The 24,693-nt window shown below is 35.9% G+C and overlaps 1 protein-coding gene across 3 annotated transcripts in view; it reads right to left on the minus strand.

Annotated features, from left to right (window-relative positions):
* The window catches only part of LOC145692397 (uncharacterized), a 112,281-nt gene that overhangs the window by 34,166 nt on the left and 53,422 nt on the right, over positions 1-24,693 (minus strand). For all 3 annotated transcript variants that reach the window (XM_081767704.1, XM_081767702.1, XM_081767706.1), the window contains 7 exons: positions 22,026-22,212; positions 16,652-16,793; positions 15,752-15,864; positions 12,303-12,906; positions 8,736-8,921; positions 5,526-5,671; positions 1,993-2,280 (listed from right to left, as the gene is read on the minus strand). In XM_081767704.1, coding sequence (XP_081623830.1) covers positions 1,993-2,280; positions 5,526-5,671; positions 8,736-8,921; positions 12,303-12,906; positions 15,752-15,864; positions 16,652-16,793; positions 22,026-22,212 — 1,666 coding nt within the window. The remainder of the gene's footprint in view (positions 1-1,992; positions 2,281-5,525; positions 5,672-8,735; positions 8,922-12,302; positions 12,907-15,751; positions 15,865-16,651; positions 16,794-22,025; positions 22,213-24,693) is intronic.

A 24,693-nucleotide genomic window follows, 5' to 3' on the forward strand; every position in this document is an offset into this window, starting at 1 on the left:
AGTTTGAATATCCTTTAGGATTCATAATCCAATGAAAAATTTAGAGTGCCTTGACTTCTACAATGCAAATGACCGGCTATGAATTCTAGAACTAGGAAGACGCAGAAAGAATGTGTAAGAATGTTGACATGACGGAAAATTCATATAAATACTACCGGATTCTCTTCCGGGTATGGGAAGTTCTATTTTGACGTCAACACTCTGGAAGTCAGATTATTCTTCATTAGTTTTTCTACCCCGTCATTCTGTCCATCAGAGGTTCTGCTTATCACCATTACCAAAAGTAAGTGATTATGCATTGTCTTCTCTAGTCTTTAAGTCATACCAGTCCATACCATGCTCTGTGATTATTCAATTATTCAACACCAGATCATTAAATTCTTATTCTAAATTATTTCTGTTATCGAATTTTATCTTTGAATTTCTATTTCCAGGTTTCTAATCAATTCTGAGCTATGTTTTCTACGCCCCCAAGACTTGCATTAATTTAAATTACTTCTTGCAGGAACTGGGTGGATGTCAAGGCCATTCAGTAATTTCAGGTATGAGAATGGTTTGGGGGTTCGCAACCCAGACAAAAGGTCTTCGTTTAACATGCCTCCGGAAGTTTTTAACTGCCTTTTACGTCACAAAACCGGTCACGTTTAAGGTAGATTGCGAACCTATTTTAGGTTTTAGCAATATGGAGAATATATGAGCAATTTGTTAAGTTTGTTGTTTAATATTCAAGTCTAAATTAAAAAAAAAAAAAAAAAAAAAAGTAAAGGGTGATTCCAAATTCGTAAGAGAAACTTTAAGGGTAATAGGATGAAAGAAATATATATTTCGTAATGAAATGTACACCTGTGTAGGCGCTAAAAGATATGTGACGCTCCTGAACATCATTTCTATTCCCTTTTCAGCGTAAGCTCTAAACTCCGATAAACAAAATATTTGTATCCTTCCGCTTGTCACAAATACGATTGGCTAGTGATGTATCACTCCCACGGGGAGGAGCAAATTATACAAGTGCATTTTGACAATATTGTCTCGTGTTGTCCAGATACTTAGAGCAGCAGCAGAAAAGAAAGAAAAATCTCAAAAAGACTTTAAAAAATATTTGAATTTCGCTGGTAAACAATTGTTGCTTAGTGAGTAAAGGTTTACCTTGTTGGTGTTTCACCACAACACTCGCGGAACCATGATTCATGCCAGCCGCCTTTCAGACTTGAAAGCAGAACACGTCTCCAGTTGAATTGGCGCCATAATTTCTGCGCATGCTTAGTGTTTATTTCTATTGTTTCATTAGCCACACACGACTGCAGTATTATTAGATAATCCGTATTATATTTTCGTCATTTATAATAATATAGCAGTTTTATATGGAGCTTCATAGTAAAAGTAATAATAAAATACGAACTATTTTGCGGAGGAGTACAAGCATCGGTAGGCCAACGCGAATCAGCGAGATTTAGTTTCACGTGGCTTTGTTTAACGCAGTTTAGAGCTTAGGGCGGACAGGGTTTAGGCTTACACCTACCAACTGAAAGAGAAAATCGCACATTAAAAAAAAAACGAAGATTTTGCCGTGAACGTTTCTTCAATAGCAGAGTGTCGGATAATGAAATACCGGAGCGTTTGCACTACTAGCTTTATGAAATCGAAACCATCCAACTGCAGTAGGCATGCTGTGAGCTAACAAGAACTGCGGAAACTGCAACTATTTTATTATATGAATTGTACGGTATATAGCAAAGAACTAAAATAATAATATATGTTACTAACAGGTGATACAAGAGACGATTTTATGAAATTTTATTGCGAATTGATTTTTATTGACACGTAGTGAGATCAATAAGCAGTCTTGAATAAGCGGACTACCAATCTTGCAAAATGGGGATTGCATGCCTTTATTATTAACACTCATTCAAATACTTAATAAACAAGATTAAATTCTACGCTGGCGTTCGTAACTCTGCTTCATACACCATACAAAGTTAAAATGGTCCGTACCTTTTTCTGCTTCTGTCTCGCCTTCTTCGCAGCCTTCTTAGCATCTTTGCATTTCCCCGACTGATTGCCCTCAATAAAATCTAAAAGCGCCTTCAGGTCCCTTGTATCATTATCCGGCCTCTGAGACTCTTTTTCAGATTCCTTATCTTCAGATGAAGCTACGCTCTCCGTCTGACCAGGGGTGGCAGGAGCACTTCCACCTTTACACTTTGCTTTCTTCTTCGTTAGCAACAAACGCAGTCTTTCTCTCATCTCCTGGTAGTTCCTACTTACAGGGGCAACTGATGGCTGTTTCAAAGGGGAAAAAATAACAATTTATTAAAGATCACTTATTATATTTTTCTTTTATATTCAAAATGAAGGGTAAGGGGGAAAAACAAGGAATGTCCATGTATGTGCTTTAACGGGTGCTTTGCCCTATCTGTTGATGATCTGTTGATCTTGGTACTATTTGACTGTATATGCCATGCCTGCGTAGATGTAGAAATGTCCAAGGAAAGGGGCAAAAAAAATTGATTTACCCTATTCATTTTGTACGCGGTTTTCAATATTAAAACGTCGTTTTCTCGAAAATGCAGTTTTATGACATTCCTTCTTTTTTTCCCTTGCCCTTCAACTAATACTGAACCAAATAAATTTTCAGAAGTTCATATTTTCTGAGAAAAATGTTAAATTTATTTTATTTTTTTTTATTTTTCAGACACCACTGTTTCGTATTCGCCTACTTCATACAGCCAAATTTATGTTAACGTTTTGGTGACCCTAAATCAATGGCAAATGAGTCAATTACAGAGAAAAAAATTGACGAAGTCCAAGGAAAAATTAGAATTTTTTCACCAAAAATTTGTCTCATTCACTAACATATGTATAAATCTAAAATAGTCCTTCATGCAACATATACTATTTCAAATCGTTCAATTCAGACTAGTCTTGTAGAAATTAGTGAAGCAAAATGCTCCATTACAGCATTAAACAGTCAACGAAACTACCTTGTACAGCGGTGGACACTTCTAAATGGTACACCTTAGCCGTAAATCTCCATATGGCTGTACCATTTAGAAGTGTCGCCCGCTGTACAAGCGAGTAAAAAGTAACGGATGTCCGTTATTGTGGTAATGTGCGAACCTTGCAACAAATTACACGTATTCTTGTACTGATTGCATAGTATCTCACATGATTTAACCTTTGGATTTATTGTCGTGCACTTAAAATAGATTTTGAAGAAAAAAACTTACGGTGTATTAACCTGCCCACCTGCATGCATGTAAAGTATGAATTTACATTTCGACAAACTGACATTCCATTATTAGACTACTGACGAGTCCAAATATTATTGTTGATAATAATATTTATACTTGTATGCTTCACCTTTCGGACTTATTTCAGATTTATACGTAAGTAGATTTCCCGTTCTGTACACAGAAAGAATAAGGTTTATAGAAATTATCTGAAAAATATGTTTGAATTCCCTCTTTTCCTGTTAGGATACACATTGAAAAAAAGTTGCCTACGGTTTCTTTGCCCCACAGTTGCCTGAAAGTGTGCCAAGCAAACTACGTCGATTTGTATATGGCAGAAAAAAAGACTCCGGTTTCATATGCAAGATTACTGTGTTTCTGTAAATATATGGAGGAATACCGAAAAATTGTCATCCCGAATATAAGGTACTGCCTTTCAACTTCTTACCCTCTATATTTAGTTATTTGCCTTGAAACAGCTCGAAAAACATTTTTAAAAAACTTTGTAATGTAAAATTTTGAAAATTAATAGTGTTCCTTTCACGTATTCTACCGCGAAAAGGGCCCGTTGGGCGTGTTGGGCGAACTTTAAAAAAAAAAGTCACTCTTAAGTCCCAGTGCCCAGTAGAGGTCTATTATATTAATTAAAATTTTGCCTACCTCCCACAGATAAAATTTTCTGGAAGAAAACTTCCTAATATTTGGTTCAACTTAAAGTTAGATACCAACACATCACTAAAAAACGAACAAAAAACAAGAAAACAACACTATTTTATACGTTTGTTCCTTAAATTAGCTATATGTTTACGAGATACACCGAAAAGTATTTGAGTATCTCTTAACCAACAGACAACTTACTGAAATACCCATACAATAGTTTACAATAATAATAATAATAATAATAATAATAATAATAATAATAATAATAATAATAATAATAATAATAATAATAATAGCTGTTGATGTTTAACGCTGAAAAACAGTCTATCAGCTAGATACAACACACTGTCAAATTTAGAATTATGCAGCCTCTTTCTGGTCGATCGTAAATTATAATTTGAATCATACTACTTTTAATTTTTTTTAAAATATATATCCTTCTAAACTTAACATCATATGACGTTTTTCCTTAGTCTATTCCAAACTACTGAACATAATCTGAGAACATTGATGAAATAATATCAAAGAACTGTGTTTTCAGTTTTGTGTACGCATCAAAGCATCATATATACACAGCACAACAAAGCTTCCTCAACTGCAATATCCACCGTCACTAGATCATTTCTACAAACTGATAAAAACGGTTCTCGTCACCAGAAGTTTGAAAAACAGAAAAAAAGAGCCAGCTGGAGATCGAGATTCACATTCTCACTAATCTAGCAGCAAGATCTTCCTGTTATTTGATCACTGTTATACCTCATGGTATGTAGTGTATACGAAATAATTTAAATAAATGAGACTGAATACTCATCCCTCGTTCTAATGTTGGTGTTAGAAGTCGGATACTGTCACTCGTCCGTACGTTCCGACACTGAATCCGCTACGGGAGACGATGATTACGGCCAAGTGAATAACGATGGGAGAATCAGTGGAATAAGAATATGGGAAGAAATGGAATACTCCGAGAACACCCACGGACACGATGTCCATCACAACTTACTTGGCTGGGGATCGAAGCAGGAACCCCAGAGGTAAGCGCTCTCCATCGTGCTCCGCCTCCCTAAGCCCGCAGTGACTAAATTCATAATTACGTTACAAATGAAAGAGGAATAACACAGTATTATACCCAATCTGAGTGTAAAATACCTCTACACAAAAATATAGAGTATAATGCAGTCATTTTTAGCTGAAAATCAGGACATTCAAGTTGAATCAGCTGCTCTAATTTGTGTGTTCCTTCCGATATCTGTTAAATTGAGGTCCTTAAAATCGAGGGATGAGTGTACTTAGATTACATATAAAGCTATCTGAGCTACAATTTTGTCTAAACACGACTGGGCATGACGCAAGCCTCTCTACTGAGGACAGAAAACACACTGTTAAATATTTCAAACAAAAAAAAAAAAAAAAAAAAAGATATATTTTTATCTTATGTTTGGGGCTTAAGTTCACAAGTGATGCAATTTTGAACTCGCGATAAATATGCTTTCAAGAATTAAATCTCATGAAAATTACTGCTATTTTCTGACTAAATAATAAAGAAAAAAGTTTATTGAATGAATTAAGACCAAAAAAAATACTGAATCAATTCACTAAAAATTATCTCAATACATTCTTTGAAAATAATCAGCATACCATTCCATGTCCAAATACTTCACAATAACAACAGTCACAATGACGAGAATCCCGCTGCGTAGAAGTGGTTGTGGAACTTGATCTTTCAGAGCAAGTATCATCTTGGCTCGATGAGTCTTCTAAATCTACCACCTCATTATCTGGATCTGTAAAAGATCGTAAAGTGTAATAATTATAAATGAAGAGTAATAAAATTGTATTTTCAGTATTATTTAACAAGTTACATAACATCAGGTTGTCTAAAAAGTATCTAGCCTCTGAAGGTCTCAAAATTGAGAATTCATTTATTGTGATATGAAAATAATATTATGAAACCATATATGAATCATTTTGTTCGATAACCTGCCAGTTTTCCGGCAAGAGCGTAATCCCGTCACTAAAGAATTTATATAGTTTCTGGACAAAATAATTGTGACTTGTGGTTTTGACAGGAATCTTTTAAAACTAATTTAACACCATTTCGTGAGTTCTACAGAGACTTATATAAATTATAGCCTGACGATGCCCGGTCCGGGCTACACGGTGGATCCATTAAAACCTCCCACCCAAGCTCCCTCAATTTCTGTCGGGTCGTTGAAGATGTATGTGATCTGGTGTTATCGGTGTGGTATACGACATCCTTTCTACTGACCAATACGGCCGTTTCTTTTGAACTATTAGGTGCACTCGCGCTAATGGTCGACAGTACAGCCGAATATAGTGCTCTGCCCGGCGGTAGCAGCTCATTATGCACGACGCCCTTCGAATTCCACCAAATACACAACATAATCTTCCTGGCCGTCACTGTGGACTTTGTCAGACTGTAAGCCTGCTCGCTTCGACCATGATCTCTTTCGTACATTGTGGTAGGTTATCCAATTTTGAACACTCGTAATCGACCGCTTCAAAATTGTTACATTTCAGGAGATTCGAACGAGTAAATATTTTTCAGCCTGATTAAGTGGCATCCAAACGTCGAGCTTCTTTCTGTAGTCAGCTTTCTCTTTCTTCAAATAGTTTAACACTATTTTGTGACAGATGTTCACGGTGCATTGGCGATGTCATGTCTCTTACATGCCGGTCCTTCGCCAACATATCATCCAGTTTTGTTGATTGGTCACCCACTGTGAGGAAGAACTTAGATATCGAAACTTCGAAAACGAAAGTGACTGAACCATTTTTTCGCTGTTGCTTTTGATAACATATCTTGCCCATAAAAAGCACAAATTTCATCATCGCATACGATGCGATTGTGCCTTCATCGAAATAAAATTGTAAAATGTAGCACACTTTTGCAGAAATTTCTCTTTTGTTCACAGCGCAATATATTATCTGATTGTAAAAATCCACCATTTTTTCCATATCTACTAGCTTCAACTGTCAGCTGTCGAATGGTGTCAGGCTTGCCTGCTGCGACTCATATAACCTGAGATTTTGAACACTAACGCCATCTCGTGCGTAGGTGGCTCACTACTTTTTAAATTATCTGATATAATTTACTAACCATCAGTAATTAACTGAATTAAATACTTGAATTCTCTAAAGATCAGTGAGATCAAATCATCAAGAATGTTCAGATTTTCTGGTCTTTAACACTGATAATAAATGAATATGATTTTCATTGTGTTCACAGACATCTATTTACAACTAGGCACGTGTCTGCGGAATGCTGAGCAAACACTCATCACAAGATAAGTATGTCGCAAAAGCCAAGACAGGACCAACCTAATGGTACCATCCAGTGTGATCTAAAATCACAATATTCTACAATGACTGTTCAGTCCTCTAAAATATATTACGTTCCCTACAAAATTACAATTAATTCAACAGAGCTTCAGTCCAAACGATCTTACTGTCATAGGACATCCAAAAATTAGTATCATTTGCGCTGCAAATAACAGACTATCAACGTTTACATTACTACACCAAGTACAGTATATATACACATGTATTGTTGCCCACGGAAATTATGGTCCTACATTATGTTGGTGTTTTAATTTTAATTTAGATGATATGGTAGGAACATTACGTTGTTAACTAGTCCGCGTCACCCGAATTGGCGTGTGGCATCAGCCAATAAGCTCGAGTGCGCTGTTACTAAACCTTCAGGGAGGAGTTTAATCATCCATAACTGTCCACAAACAAAATTTATTATAAATGATTAAATTCCTTCCTGTAGGTTTAGTAAAGCGCATTGCGAGCTTATTGGCTGATGCTACACGCCAGTTCGAGTAACGCGGACTATAATTATACATTCCGTAATATTTATTTCCTTTATCATGTAACTTCAATATCCTTGCTTAATATCGAAGATAGAAAAACACATTTTTAAACATCACACATCAGGGAAGGAAAATTATAAACGTACTCGCTCAACTCTTCACCAGACAAAGATAGAACTATGAAAAAAAAATCAAAGAACGAAGTGATAGCTGTGAAGACTGTTGAGCAAGTAATGAAATCCAGAATGTCATTCCAATATGTACGCTTCACAGCTCGTCTTTTTCTTCTTACACTTTTCTCATCCTATCTGAAGAAGCATTTAGCGAGAGCGCTTGTAAATACTCTCTTCTTGCATGGTAATGAGAGTTTTCCATGCTCGCTTGAATTCCTTGCCAAGATCACCTGAAATGATCTTTTCACGAAGGAGCAAGGTCACTTGAATTTAAAATGATCTTTTCACAAATGGAACAGGACTTTTATAGTCATGATTTCATGAATACGTATAACAAAAAATATTTTTATAAGAATAATCCTTAAGTTTTACACTACATTATGACAAACTAACTAATCATCATAAAGTATCATTTACGTTGTCTTAAATAATATAACCAAATAAAACATAAAAATGACTTATACAACTTCTACACTAATCATCAAGTATTGAAACTGTTTATCTACAGTATCCCTTTGTGGACAAATGGCTCAAGAGCCTGCTTTCTCTATGTATGGTCTCCTCGGTTGGAATTCCGGAGTGGATGCCTGCCTTGAATATAAACCCGGGTAGTTATTTAGATATCAATTTAAATATAGTAGGTCCCACTCTCATATACACCATTAATTTATCAAGAAAGTTGGAGACAAATTAATCCTTGAACAGTTGCAAGTTCCTTTTTAGCACCACGGATCAATATTAATACTCGAGTTTGCACCAGGGCAAGCACCTACACAGGAATTTGAATATGGGACTAAATTTTCCCTTAGACTCAAATTTTTTATATTTCAACTTACACTCAGTAGAAGATACTCGTTTGATAGGCTCTATGCTACCATTTTTTAGACTTTTGTGACACGCATGTTGGGACACTTTTCCTCCTGATGATATGACGCTTTGATGAGTAGATGACTGAGATTTGTGAGGGTTAGATGCAGCAGATCTTACAACATCAGGTAGTGTTTGGTGCGCATGCGTGTGACCTGAAAAACCATTTTATGCCAAGCAATTAGCAGGTTATAAAAATCATGCCGAAAAATGCAATCTCGGTAGAAAAACAGTAGGGACATTAACAATACATTATTAAAATTACTTTTCAGGATATAGTAAAAAACAAATTGGTTAAGGAATGTTCCAACATTCTTTATTTGGGTTATATCAACACACTTTAAGAGGTCTTGAATTTTAACCTATCATTCATTTCAATTGTAACATCAGGATTACAGTTTATCACTTATAAAAAAAAACACGAAAGACATTACTTACAAGCTATATACGAAAAACACATGAAGGGAGACTGTAATTCGAAAAACTACCTTCTATATACATCATTTTACATTAATACCTAACCCATGACTAGAGTGAATCTCCAGTGAAGATTGAGACAATCTAGTCATATTCAAACAACTTAGTTTTAAACGCAATACGGATACATGACTATCTGGCTTTCGAAAGTCTGTTCACTATACGAAATTCGTGCAATTACCTGAACATATTATTAAGCCATCTGTAATGTTATAACTACTGCACGGCGCATCAGTCCTATCGATCTTACTGTCATAGACTATCCAGCAATTAGTGTCATCATTTGCGCCGCAAATAAATAACAGAAATACGTAACTTTTCAGTCAATTCCTAATGACAGCTTCGACTTATTATTTATTCTCCAAACGTGTATCAATATCAATTTCTTTCTTTAAATTTAATACTTACACTTCTAGAAAATTTCCTGTACTAATGCAAATAAACATGAAATCCGAAATATGATCCATGTAGAAGTAACAGCAGTCTGAGGACTGTGAAAAATTAAAGGATGCAAATGAGAGAACCTCGAATACGGTCAAGATTTTGGAAGGGTTGCAACTAAACTGCTGCATTAAAGCATAATTATAATACATTAGGTAAGAAGTGGTGTTATTATTCTTTTACTTTTAATAGTATTTTCGGTACTCATCATAAAATAAAACAAAATATTAGGGCACAGCTTTGTAAGTATAAAAAGACTGCTCATAATATATTTCAAAATCATATATTTATATGCACATATGTATAAATACGGGTGGAATCGCGTTTGTTTACATTTTGCATGTGTCATACACATATCGAATACACTACCGAATATCCTTTTTCTTATGCTTCGAAACGTGAATGATCGATTATTACGCATCACATACACGTCTAAAACAAACAAGCAAATAATAATAATAATAATAATAGTAGTAGTAGTAGTAGTTACAGTTAACATCCATTAGCACTTTTGATAGTGAATCATAACTTTAAACTAAGAAGTAATACAAGTACACTATCAACTGACATAAATCAATTATTCAAGCAAGTTTGTAGTGCAAGGGCCAGTACGTATTACTATAAACATATTACGTAATGTTACGAATTGGGAAAAACAATCCGTAACACGCAGCATATACTCCTGATCCAGTTATTTGGCGAGCACGAATTCTTTGACTTTTTCAGGTAAACCAAGTCATGATTTATAGATTTCCAGGTCTACATATAATGTTAAAAAAAATTGAAAATTAAAAACTATATTTTAATTGATTACGTATTTCCTCATGTACTATGCATACCGAGCGTAGTCGCTAACGCTCTCGTCTTCGGTACGAGCGGTCCTGGGTTCGATTCCCGGTGGGGCCACTCGGTCGAAAAAGTGTACAACGCTTTTTCAGGTCAGCCACCCTGAATGAGATTTTCCTGGGTTTTCCTCATTCACCCCAGGCAAATGCCGGGATGGTACCTAACTTATAGGTCCGAGGCCGCTTCTTTCCTTCCCCAATCCTTTCTTCCTTCCCTTTCTCCGGATTGTGAGCTCCCCGAGGGACGTCATCCCTCAAAAAGTGACGGGCTAAATGGCCTTAGATGCCGAAAGCCCACAAATCTAAAATCATATATATACAGTAGCGTTGATTACTCATTTCGCTGGGTTGAAATAAAAAACTTTATTTAAATGCACAACTTCTTTTGCCATGTGCTTAGTAAAAATGACACTAAAAGTGGATTTAAAAGGCATCGAAAGTGTTATTGTTCATCTCAGCGACCCCAAAATCTATCGATTTGACACTTGTATCGGTCACTTTAAAATATCTCCTTCTCCCCTAAGTTGCACCGTCAAAGTGAAATGATAAAAACCATCCCAGGCCCGACATTCATCTATGTGGCAATTGACCGAGATCGGTCTCATGGTTCAAGAGTTAAGTTTTACTTATTTTTATATAGCTCCCCTCTCCTCCCTTACGTTCTGCCGTCAAAGTGAAATGATAAAATACAGTCCCAGGCCCCAAGCTCATCTACGTTGAAATATCGGTCGGGTGGTTTAAGCAGTGCAAAATCAGAAGCATAGTCACTTTCATTTTTATGTATATAGATACAGTATGTGTGTACGTAGAGAAGTCTTGCAAAACAAACTAATTTATTTTATAATATATCCCCTAAAAAGTACCCAGGTACGCCAAAAGAGAAATGGACTCTGAGAAGTGAAAAAAAAAAGTGCCTTGAAGTTTCCAAGTTTTTTCAGCCTTTCATTAAAGTCTCTGACTTTCCAGGACTTTTAAGCCTAAGCTGAATTCCCTAACTTTTCCATATTTTCCGGGTTGATGGGAACCCTACCCTTGGTACTACTACTTCTTTCGGTCCATGAAGCATTTTCCGAAAAAGAAGTGGAAACAGCAGTGTTGTCCCTAAGGACAAGACGTGGAATCGAGGAACTGGCAAGACAATCAATGCATGGAGTCTAACAGGAAGGATTATACTTTGAATGTTAACCTGCCCTCATTGTATTGAAGTAAATACACATATGTTGTGTACCAAAATATTGCAAAACTTATGACTTAGCCTTTTGTAACAAGCTGTATTTAGTATTTCTCATTTTGAGGTAAACAATTCTGTTTTTAGACACATAAATATAATTATCTGACACAAGGTTTCTTTCTTTACTGTATCTTTTAACTTCATTATGTAAGTTTAAATTCTTGAATAATATTTTAACCATAATTATGACAGGAGTGTTCGAAATGTGAACACAACCTTTATGAATTACATATACGTTTAAATGAAATGAAATGTAATTGTTGAGTTTTACGTGCCACGATTATGCCGGTTAGGCTAAAGGAGACGGTGATGATAAGTAATGAATGAAATGGTGAAATGAAGAAGAGAGGAAACGGGAGAGCCCCGAGAAAACCCACGCACACGGTGTTTGTCCACTACAAAGTTCACTTGGCAGGAGCAGGGTTTGAACCTGGGACCCCAAGCACCAGAGGTGAACGCTCTAGCACTGAGCCACCGCGGCCCCCCAAATACGTTTAATGGTAACGTGGAGTAGTCCTAGTAGTAGTGAAATTATCACTTACCTGCAGGGGGATTACTAGTTTGAGTTGTAGAATGCCTCACTGACGACGTCGGAGGATTGTGTCCATTGACAACCGGCGGTGGTGGAGGAGGAGTTGCAGAATTCTTCACAGACACAGCTTCTGAAGAGTGTGATCTTGAGGATGCTGGTGGATGAGCAGGTGCCGGCGACGGCGAGCTATTACTATTGTTAGTACTAGCTAACGACTGTCCTTGCTTCGACGGCTGGATATGAACATGATGAGCTTTGGGACTTGTCTGAGTTGACGCAGTGCTCTGTTTTGTGAGAGTCACTGTTGCCGCTTCTGTAGTTGTCACTGCTGAACTTGGAGGCGACTCCGAATGCTTGCTATGCTTACAAGGAGTTTTCGCAGGGGAGCTGATTCTTGGCGACGAAGGCGGAGGGGTTTTCGGAGTTTCTCTCCCACTACTAGGTCCCCCGCCACCTCCAACCTGAGATGATGATGATGATTGAGCTTGTGACGTAGTTGTTGAATAGTTATTGGAACTATTGGGGAGAGCTTCTAGGGATAAGTTAGGCATCAATTCATTCACAGGAGCTGCTGGGAGTTGAGAAAGTAAATGCTTTGAATCACCTGCAGCCAACTGAAATAAAGAAAGATAAGAAATTGTGATATAGAATATTGCGAAATAAGAATAAAACGCGCACACAATGTCTTTAGTCCAACGTTTCTCAAAATGTAATCCGCGGACCACAAGTGGTCTTAGGATTTTGCCTTTGTAGTCCTTTAGATTGAAAATTATTTTTTAAAAAAATAAAAAATAAATAAATATAAAATAGAATTCGTGAATTTTCTATTACACACTACAGCTGAGAATCTCAGTTTGGAAATTACATAAGCAAGTTTTTCACTTTCTCTTCCAAGACTGAATTTTATATTTATTACTCTATCTATTCTATAAAATATACTTGATAGTGAAAAAGGCCACCCTTGACAGCCTTTAATTATTGAAAGAAACTAATATGCAGTTTCTTCTATCAATACAAAAATAAACTTAAGGTAATTTTAATATTACTCAAGGATATTAGTATACTGGTATTAAGATATGCTCAAATGATTTAAAAGAAGGCGATGCTTTCGAAAGAGAAAACTATTGTGGTAAAGAATTTATAAAAACTAATAAAAGTGACCCTCATCCAACACATTCACTGTTATAGAGTAAACCTTGGTCGAATTAATCAACTGCGTTTTAATCCATCATTTACCGAAAACTTCTGCTCATGAGCTGTACATTAAATCACCAGAGATGATTCTATGTGCTTTACATACTTTAACCCTTGGATGCATACATGGGGTCTCTTGGACCTCAAGCCTTTTCCTAGCTTCACATGTCTCTTATTATATGGCACAGGAAATCCAATATTTTCTTCTTTTGTGTAAAGGCATTTCTCAAATTACTTTGAAATTTCTGAAAGACAATCCATTTTCAATCGATACTCTCATTTTCCATGTATCTAAGGGTTAAACATGTTCCTATGAGTTAAGTTTCGAAAGAAAATACTACTGGCTACTAATTATTATCATTTTATTTATGTATTTTTGGTGTTTATCATCATGAGACAAAAAAAAGTGTATATATAAATAAAGGCAGGAAATAATAGTACTGAAAAGCGTTGGGCTCATTATGAGCAAAGCTACTTATTCGTATACTGCTGATATCTTAATAACACTGTAATTCATACTGAGTTTACTGTATAAATTAGACTGTTCCATATGAAAGTCCTCCCTTTTGCGCTCAAACGGGGAAACAACTATATAAAACAAAATTAAGCACGATTACTTGTAGAATCTTATATGTAAGTTCACTTACGTCAATTAAAAAAAAAAAAAAAAAAGCTTCGTATCTACAAATTCCTTAAAATTGTTCGGTCAGCACTTGGAGCCAAAGAAGTCCTTCTAAACAATGTTATCTCAACAACGGTTTTTTAAGTAAATAAATAAATAAATACATAAATAAATATTATATATATACAGTGCCAGCAAAAAAATCTTTACATTGTGTGGCAAAAAAAAAAAAAAAACTTTACATGTAAAATCCACGTAACGGGTTTTTCGCGCCGTTCCCTCCATAAAAATATGAGAGGAGCCTGATGATGACGTCAGTGATCAGCGTGCCAATTGCAATCTTTCCTCAGCCAGCAGAAGCTCAGTATGCCTCGTAGCGTTGTACGGCGAGATAGTTCTTTCTTTGCTCTGTGCAGCTAGATTTTTGTTTAAGTTCTTGAAAGTAAGTGGTCTTATAACTTTGTTCTGATTACACACAATGGGTCGTAAAAAGTTGACAATGGCAGAGAAATCCCGGGCCTTAACTCTTCTGGAGAAAGGTGATTCAGTAATCGCTGTATCCAGGGATTTTGCAGTGTCGAAGAGAGACAATTTACCAGCTAAAGCGTTCAGCGGCGTCATTGCCTCCTGGAACTGTACCATGTAGGAAGTCCGGCTCCGGTGCACCTAGAAAGACTTCACCAAGGACTGATAAACTTCTACAGCGTGTAGTAATGTCAAATCCTTCCATAACAGCTGTAGAATTGAAAAACAAGTATCCTGAGCTCCTCCAGAATGTTGCAACTAGGACAGTTCGTCACCGTCTGCAAAAGGATCTGGGCTTGCAAAGTCGCCGTGCTGCGAAGAAGCCCCTTCTTACAGCAGCAATGAAGAGAAAAAAGGCTCAACTTCTGTAAGAAATATCAAGATTGGACACCTGAAGGGTGGAAAAAAGTGATGTTTAGTGATGAGAGCACTTTTAGGTTGATCCGGGATGGATCCAAAATGGTTCGCCGTCCGAGTACTGCTTCACGGTATGACCCGAAATTTAGAGTTAAGACCGTTAAATACCCTGATAGTGTGGGGGCATTCAGTAGTAACAAGGGCAGAGGAGGTTTGCACTTTCTTCCCAAGAATGAAACCATGAAAGCAAGCAATTATATTAATGTTTTGGAAGAACATTTACTCCTTTTTGGGATATTCATGAGTGTAATTACTTTATGCATGATAGGGCCCCGGCCCACATGTCCAAGGCCGTGCAAAAGTTTCTCAGTGACCATAATATTCCTCTGTTAGAGTGGCCAGGTAATTCTCCTGAAATTAATCCAATCGAAAACGCCTCGAACGTAATGAAAATCAAGGTTCAAGAAACACGACCAAACAACATCAAGGATCTAAAGGACTCTACATACTTCGCTAGCCGGACTGAATCAATGCCTAAACGACTGCAGATGGTGATAAAATGTAAAGGCGATATGACAAAATACTAATTGTAAAGTATTAGCCACAATAAAATACTTCAATATTATGTATTTGTAATGATTTCTGATTTGCTTCACAAGGTAAAGATTTCTTTTGCCGGCACTGTATATATATGTATGTATGTTACAGTATCTATACAAATTAGTTCTTTTGAAGATTATCCATCTTAACTTTTGACTTACCTGTAGTTGATCCTGAAGGTGCGCACCAAGCCTAGAATGCTTTGTGCCCAACTGAGACAAGACTGAGGGATGAATATTATATAAATGCGGATACAGACGACCAGCATCACCAACTAGAAACAGAGGAAAAAGAAGTAAATATTTCGTTTTGCTAGTATTTCAAAATAGAAAAGAAAAATTTATCATGAAAGATATGTTCAATAGTGCTTTTTAAATCAAAATACTTTTCCACAACTAATGAACGACATTATACATATTAAAATATGTATAATATACCACACCACTCATGTATTGGCGAATGACATTTTTCAATAGAGTCTAAGCTTGGGTGCATTAGTAGATATCTCAACTTTCACAGTTTTTGATTTACTGTTACGCAAAGTGAGAACACTTCGTCTACAACACAAATACTCATATTTACTGCATTCACATATGTGTTTATTTTTATATTGATATACTTGTTTGAAGCATTCACACAGTCCATACTTATCAATGTTCTGACCTATTTCCGTATCCATTTCCATACTCTTGAAAATAATAACCACAAAAGCAGTTGGTTTATACTGGGAGTCTTCACTGTGCCAAAATCAGTTTGTTAATATTTTTTTATCATTTTTTGTTCGCGTTTCTCATATACCACAACCCTCTTTCATATTATTATACTACAAATCTATACTTGAAGTATCTGAACCTGTATATATTCCCAATTCTGATGTTCATTTACCCTGCAAAATTTATTGAAGTATCACAATTTCCTTACAAATATTACGATGAATGAGTATAAGAAAAACATAATTCCTAACTTTCATGATCACATTAACTAATTAATTTCTGAATCATTTTCACAAAGACGCAAGCTTCAATTTTAAACACCAACTTATCTCGAGGCGTGCAACGTACCTCCTCCAGTTCCATGAATATGAGGATAAAGGTGAAAGCCACCTGTCTGCAAATTCATAGAATTGCTTGTAGCAGTTGAACCTGCTACTGAAACCCCTTGCTGAACACATGTGTGACATTCGTAGTTCTCCATTAACTCAACCTGGAAAAAAATTACAAATCAATTTTGTGTTAACATTACCTGAGTACATAATAATCTTTTCCACAAAACGAACTACTCAGTCACTAAAACTCTATTTCAGCCTTCTGTATCTGTTGATTTCTGTTAGAAGTTACCATTCTAGAAATATATAATACATATCTTATAATGGGAAGTCAATCAAACGAAGATATTATTACAATGTTATTATTCATTATATATATTTTACCTTTATGTTCCATGTTTCAATTCATATCTTAACTATCTGAAATAATTTCCTCGTTGCGTCACTGTTTCAACTAACAATAAGACTGATTACATCACTTATATGGTATCAAATGTATTTGTTGGAAGAGTAAAAACAAATGTCCTTGTTGGCTGCTGGTCAAATTACGCAAACAAGGTCTCTTAAGATACTATTTACTTTTTCAGATCCTTTTAAATACTTAACCGCAACGAAGCAGTAAACTTTTATATTGATCTTTACTTTTTTCGTATTTGTAAAATTAGAATTCTTACAACAATGAAATAATAATCCAGACTTTTTGAGCGAACCCAACAGAATAAATGTGACAACAATCAATTAGTTATTTCATGCTCCACAACAGCCGACTGATTCAATGTGAAATTGTCTTAAATAATTTACTCAAGTTTCATTTAGCTTACATTGCTGAAATAATGAATCAGAAATAAATGTGCTGTTATCAGTATGTTACTTACTGTTAATCGGACTTTTTTAAAAATATAATTTTAAAAGAAAACTTAGTAAGCTCTACTAATATGACCCTAATATCGAACTTTACTTTTACAAAGAACTATTTAACTCCCAACTTCGGTAGTCTTGGTTAACTTTTCGGGAATAAATAGTTTAAGAAAATGCTCTCAAGACGAGTGACTGAAGTGATGTTAAATTCACTCTTCAAACACCTTCCAACAGATATATATCATTTAGAGCTTACCATATGAATTAAACAGATCATCTGAAAAAAAAAAATAATAAAATAAAATACACTGGTAAAAAATGAAATATAAACGCCCGGAAGGATGTGGCGTGAAAACCCCGTATTCGTGTGAGTCACTGGCTGCGCAAGTGATCACTAGTGCTGCGTTGTGGACGCAGCAGAAAGCAAGTACTGCTATGGAAACTCCAAAGCTCGCAGCACAACTTAATGATGTGCAAAAAAGTGATCCGAATATCTGCCATCGTACTATGCGACGAATTGAGAATTAACGTTGGAGATTCCCAAAACAGCGTAGAGGAGCACATTTAATGCGGTTAACTAAGTTTGAGCGAAAGAGTATCGTAGACCCGAGTAAAACGAGTGATTGAACCGCAGAATGGAGCACCTATGAAAAGTGTTCGCTGTGCATCAATGTTGATGTCTATTCAAGTTAGCCCTGGCATACGGATACACGTCTACACCGCCACATCAGACAAGCTAGCATTGTGGTTTACAATCCGACCCATTACACTGAGACTGATGTCGCATTCGGGATCCCAGCTAGGACCGCACGTAACTCGTTCGGCGCAGGTCTCCTTAAGCTTCACAGACCATGCAACTGCCTGCAATAACGAATGATATAATTGAAGAGATGAATGACGCTAAGACTGTATTTGGTAATAATAGCTGGTTCTACCTCAGATGTTTTTTGTAAGTGCGGTGTGGAACAGGTTGGCAGCATCTTCAGTGTACTCGGCAGCGACATATAGGATCACTGTTACGTATCATGGTGTAGAGAACCACAGCCATTCGCCTCTGGTGATCATACAGGGAACATTGACCAGTGCAACGTACATCCACATCATTTATAGTTCTGCTCCAATTTCTACATCTAAAAGAGTGCACTTCCAACGGAGAAATACACACTTATACCCGTATGATTCAAGGCGCTCTCCAAAGCGGGAGTCACCTTTCCCTGCCAGCATAATCATCAAATCAGTCCCGCATTAAGCAGTGCGAGACATTCAAGTCGACGAGGTGTGTCCGGTCTGGAACCGAATGCACTATTCTGCGTTCATACAGGTTGATTTACAAAAAAGAAATCCCTGACCCTTCATTAGAGTTCTATGACTACATAAAATTCTTGTGAAATCTGCCTACACCTCCCCTACAGGTGACTTTTCTTCACCAATTGACAATTTCTCTAACATTTTCTTTACACTGCTTTTGGTTTTATTTTAATATATATTACCATTATTTTTTCGTTTTTAAGACGACTTTATAAATGTCTACAAACAAAATTACAATCTCTACACAAAATAGTACAAATATCACCAAAATTTTCATATAGAAATTGAGAACAGCCCTTTATATAAAAATAAGTAAACTATAATTAAAAACAAAATTAACGCAAAATCCTTACCGAACATGACTTTCGCCACAAAGATTTGCTGAAATAAAAAGTCAAAGAAGTTCAATAGCTAGCTCCTATTGACTGCTTTCTCAATTCAGACGGATATCTGTTGTTGCAAGTTTCTCAGTTGTGCATCTAAATTTTTCCTTAGCTTCCTTTTTGTTGTGCTCACTTATCTCTTCCTTCTGCTTTCCTTGCGTCTCTTGCAGCCTTTCACATAAAGTATAATTCTTCTCGTGATTTGCAGTGTTCAATATATCGTGCTTCTTGTGTCTGGATATGAATATGCCTTTGTGCTACAGTAGTCTTTTAATGCATATTTTCCATTAGGACTGATTTATTGACTGAAAACCCTCTTTCGACCGTTGAATGTTTGTATTCTTCAGTGCAAGCACTAAACTTGTTGTAAGCAGCATCAAGTCGTAATTCGTTGTAAGTCTGAAAGACTTCGTGAAGTTCTTTATTCTTTCTCGAGTTTTCAGAAAAAAGTCATCTATGATGTTAGACATATCAAATTCTTCTGTAAGAAGAGAGAATCTCTTTTAACCTACATGGGATGAATGCTGCATTACCTGAGACATTTTATGGAAGACAGACCTTTAAATGATTTGTACTTTAAAAAACTTCTCTGTTGAAGTTTGGCTATTATGGAAATTAGGATGTGGTGGCAGTCATGTAAACACTCCAGTTTCTGTTGTTCCCTGGCCTTTGTACCTATTTGTTCGAGAAAACATCTGGAAGCAAAATCCAATATCGACAGTGTTCACAATAAGCTTTTCTGCTTTTGTCACACTAACTTTAATAGCTCTGTATCTGTACCTTTCAGTAGTTCTGGTTTCACACAGCGAATCATGAGATCTAAAACCTTTCCTGCACCAAAGCCGAACAGGGCCACTGGATTTTAAATCTGATACCTATACAGAAAGAGCTGGCATTCTATGACTACAATTTTGCACTTTCTAAATGGATCGCTTACTGGAGCCATGTGCAACAGCCGGCCCATTGAACTCTTTCATCCGGCCCGTTTGATCCGTTATTGCAAATGTATTTTTTTACGTCACCTCTTAAACTGAATTGAATTATTTTCCTGGATAACTGATGTCCTTCGCGTTGAAATGTCCAATTTACCACCGAACATTGACAGACTAGTTCAAAACATGAAGGATCAAGTTTCCCACTAAAATAGTAATAAGATAGATTTTTCAGCGTTTCTTTAGTAAGTAAATATTTTGGTTACAGTTACAGCAGTTTTCCTGTTCCTGTGGTATTACTATACGATGAACAAGTTTCTCAATTTTGGCTATTCAATTCTTGCCAAAATATTATACATTCTCTCGTATGGCCCTCGACACTAGTAAGACCTTTGTGATTGGCCCACCCTCTATTCCAACTTGCACATGCATGGTTTACTATCTATTTCAGGGTTTCTATACAGATTTCGTGTTTCGTAGCTTTCCCAATACCATCTGAAAACAAGTGGCACTTTCAAACCAGTGGACACCGCAGAACTTCACAGGAAATTCTGTGTATGCTATGATCTCAGTAAATTTTCTCGGCGAGCTGGTGAGTCACTGAACAGGTAGTGCAAGTAAGGTAGTAGGATACACATATTCAAGTCCACCGATAAAACACCAGGTTTCATCGCACCATGGATAACATACAACCCTAATAAACTGAGATTTATCAAGCTTTTTCTTGAGTTACCGTTTTGATATGATCCTGGGAGTAAAAATAAATAAATAAATAAATACAAGAATGAATTGTTTGGATCTCCATGAAAATTTGTAACAATTTTGTCAGTGACAAAGGAAAAATTCCTTTCAGAAACTGGTTTAAGTCCTTCTGTTAGTTTTGCATCACGAACACAATGGTTACGTAACGTTTAACACTTTGTCCCAGAATCTTGCAAGTATACCTATTTCCTTCTACTGAATAACATTATTTAAACCTTTATCGAAGCAAATCAGAAACTTGCAGGCTTTCAAGTGCTCTAGTAACTGCACTTGAGAAAAAAAAGAAAACAAATCTACCAACCCATGAATAATTATATACGAAACTAGGTCCTGTACAATAGTAAACGCTTTAGAAATTTGGCTATCGGTGATCATTTAGTTTAACAGTGAATTTAAGTTGTTGCATGAATCGAATGGCATTCTTTTACATACAAGCTGAAGAGTCCAAATAATTTTGGACTTGCACACTTCATCTTTTATAATGAAACTATCACAATCGCTTTTCTCCACACTAACACACTCTAGTTTCTTCACATCTGTCTCTCTAATAGATGCTAAAAACTCTGAACATTCAGATGCTGCTTGATACTCTGAACTTGTAGAAACGGAAGGACTTAGTTTATTTGTAAAAAATATTGTCAAAGAGATTAGTCATACTTCTTATATTTTTCACGTGGACTGATTCTTTGGCGTGAGACGGCAAAGCTTGTTTTCCCATACTGCATTAATTTACATGCTTTTTACACACTTTAATATACGCTCTAAACTTATCACTCGGCTCAGTTTCTACCCATAACGAAAGATCTTTAAGGGACTCTATATAATAAATCAATGATTAATAGTAGCATTATGTGGAAAGAATTTGGAAGTTACATTAAAGATACTTCTGATATTTTTTAAGTCTCCTCCATTTAACAAAACCATCCGACGAAACTTCAAATTTTCCCCTGACTTTCCACTTTGTAGAAATCTTGACTATTGTTAACGTAAACAAATGTAATTCTGTAACTGTAAATCAAGTAGAAAAAAATCAAAAGCCAGAATACTCACAAATGAGCTGAACATAATAATAAAACAACGTTATTACAAAACATACAAATATATATATATATACACATACACAACACAACACAATACTGACACTTACAGGCGACATAAGCGGTGCAGTGCAGACATGACATTCACAACTTTGTTGTGCGGAAACTATTTCCGTACTTTCCTCCGGGACAACCAATTCCGAACCAACTTCTGGCTCCGCCGGAGATTCTGCCATTGTTGGTTGTTCACTTCCTTCACCTTCGTACCGAAAATCCCTCACTATATCAACTTTATGACTAAAAAATATAAAATACGAAATCAATATTAAGTCAATTTCCAAACACAACACACAAAATTACAAAAAAATAACTAACTTCCTCATTACTTTTTTAACAATTCATTGATTAATGAATCATGATAACTCTTATTGTAGTGTTCGAAATTGCATTTAAAAAACACACACACAAAGTACCAGGAAAAGCAAATTCTGAAATGTAAAGCAACCAATTCTCAGTTGAACGTTATGGTATTATCTTGAACCCTTCTATTAGTGATTTCTATGAAATATGGAATTAATCTTGTTTCCAGATACGGACAGAGATACCTACCTAAGTCTTAAAAAGTTAAAACTTAAAAAGTTCTTAAAAAATATACCTTCACGGCCCGTAGAATATTAGTTAGATCTCAACTATAACAAAATGCAATCACTGGCGACCGTGTGAAATTCATTTAGAGGGCAGTTACTATATAAAGTGAATCTACATTTGTTGGGTGCCAGAAAGCGGGTTGAATAGGCCTCGATTTTGATAAAACTAATTTAAGAGCAACTCTCGTAAATTTTATTTGTGGGGAAAAGATATTCATAATTATTATTCCAATTACATACTTTTATTTTATATAATCATGTTATGCTCGGTATTCCACACATTCTTCTTCAGAAAGGAATTTTAATAATAAACCAAAAAGGTACTTAGTTCAAAAAATCAAATGAACTAGTTCAAAAAATCAAGCCCAACGTTGAATTTTCGATGAACATTTTCAAGACACAGGTACGATAAAAGATTTCAATAGAATAAAATGTATAGGAATTAATTACAAGCTAATAACTAAAAATTATTTACGTATACACTAATGAACACTAACTTTTTCAAGTTTCACAGTATACAAATCTTAAAAGCCTTGTGCATCTTCCGTGATTGGTAACGATAAAGGTAGTTACCAATCACAGAAACAGCATAGGAATTTAAGATCTGTATACTGTAAAGCCCCAAGAAGCTAATGTTTATTAGTATATAAATTTTTTTTCTCTCTCCAATGTAATTAATGGCCATATACCCTTTTAAGCCCCCTTGGCTGGTCTAATGGCTAGCGCATGCGGCTTTGGTACACTTCGTCCTGGGTTTGATTCTCGGTGGGGCAGTACAAAAATTTAATTTCACAATCATTCACTTTCATTAATCATACGTGTCTTTATTCTAAACAGCATAACCAAGGAACGTTAAACTTTAAAAAAGAAAAATATTTTCAGTTTTCCTATCCCTACTAAACCATCTTGACAATAATGACAGCTGTCTGCGAAAGTTCGACGTTTAACATGACTGAACTAGTATATAATAGGAAAATAAAGAACAAGTGTGTATATATATATATATATATATATATGGGTGATTCCACGAAAAAGGGAAATTTTCTGTCACGGGCATTTCTTCAAACTACTACTAGAAAGAATCACCTCATTTTTATTTTGTTTGGTAGTAACCGTCACAAAGTAGGTATGCCATGTATAACAGTTTGCAAATGTAACACGAAACATATGTAAAAAATTAATTTTTACCCAATTTCTCAACACCGTGGGCTGTCACAGACTACAGATGACTGATTTTAATCAATAAATTACAACTGAAGTCGCAAATCAAACATCATTTAATGGTAATTAAATGGAAGAGAACACTTCAATGTTTCAGTTTTGTGGAAAGTAAACCTTTATAACAATTATTTTCGAAAGCTTGACTATGCTTCGTTTCTGTCACCTCTATTTCGTCTCAACTCCATGGCAATAGAAAAAATTATCATTGCTCTCAACAGATAGCATGGTCGTCCACATTGGCAACACCCACAAGAAGACAAGGCAGACATGTTTGACTGAAGAACAGAAAAAGTTGTGTGCATGTGTTAAAAACTATAGGAAAAATATTTTTGTGTGTGGAAAGCAGGTGCGTATATTAATTGATACTCAACACCATGGCATTTATTACTGAATGTATTTTTATGGTATATACCTTCTTTTCCTTGAGGAACATACGCCTTAACGTAGAAAATTCGTACACAATTACTCACATGTATTGGTTAAAAAGTGGGCCGGTAAAGATAAATTATATTCGATTTTCTCAACTCCATGGTTCTCAACTCCATGTCCATCTGAAAACTAAGGAATCCACGGTGTTGAGACAAGTTCACGGAGTTGAGAATCCTATAGTGTTTGTTATGCTCATGCTCTTCCAGATATTTGTTCTTTCAATATTGATAGAAATAAAGCTCGTTTATGGTCTAGTGACTAGTATGCTCGCCTTTCGTGCGTGGTTCTGGGTTTGTTTCCCGGTGGAAGCTCAAAAATTAATGGTGTTTACTTCGCACAGTGAGGCAATTGAAAAACTCATTTGAGTAGAGATGTACTGAAACCTGATCGCGCATACCATCACAACGGTCGTAGGAGCCAACACGCTGACTACGTGTCATTCACACTCAAAGGCCGGCTGGTGGGTCCTAGCCCATTTAAG

Source organism: Thermobia domestica, chromosome 1 (genome assembly GCF_964235325.1).
Source record: "Thermobia domestica chromosome 1, izTheDome1.hap1.1, whole genome shotgun sequence".
Classification (NCBI taxonomy): Eukaryota; Metazoa; Arthropoda; class Insecta; order Zygentoma; family Lepismatidae; genus Thermobia; species Thermobia domestica.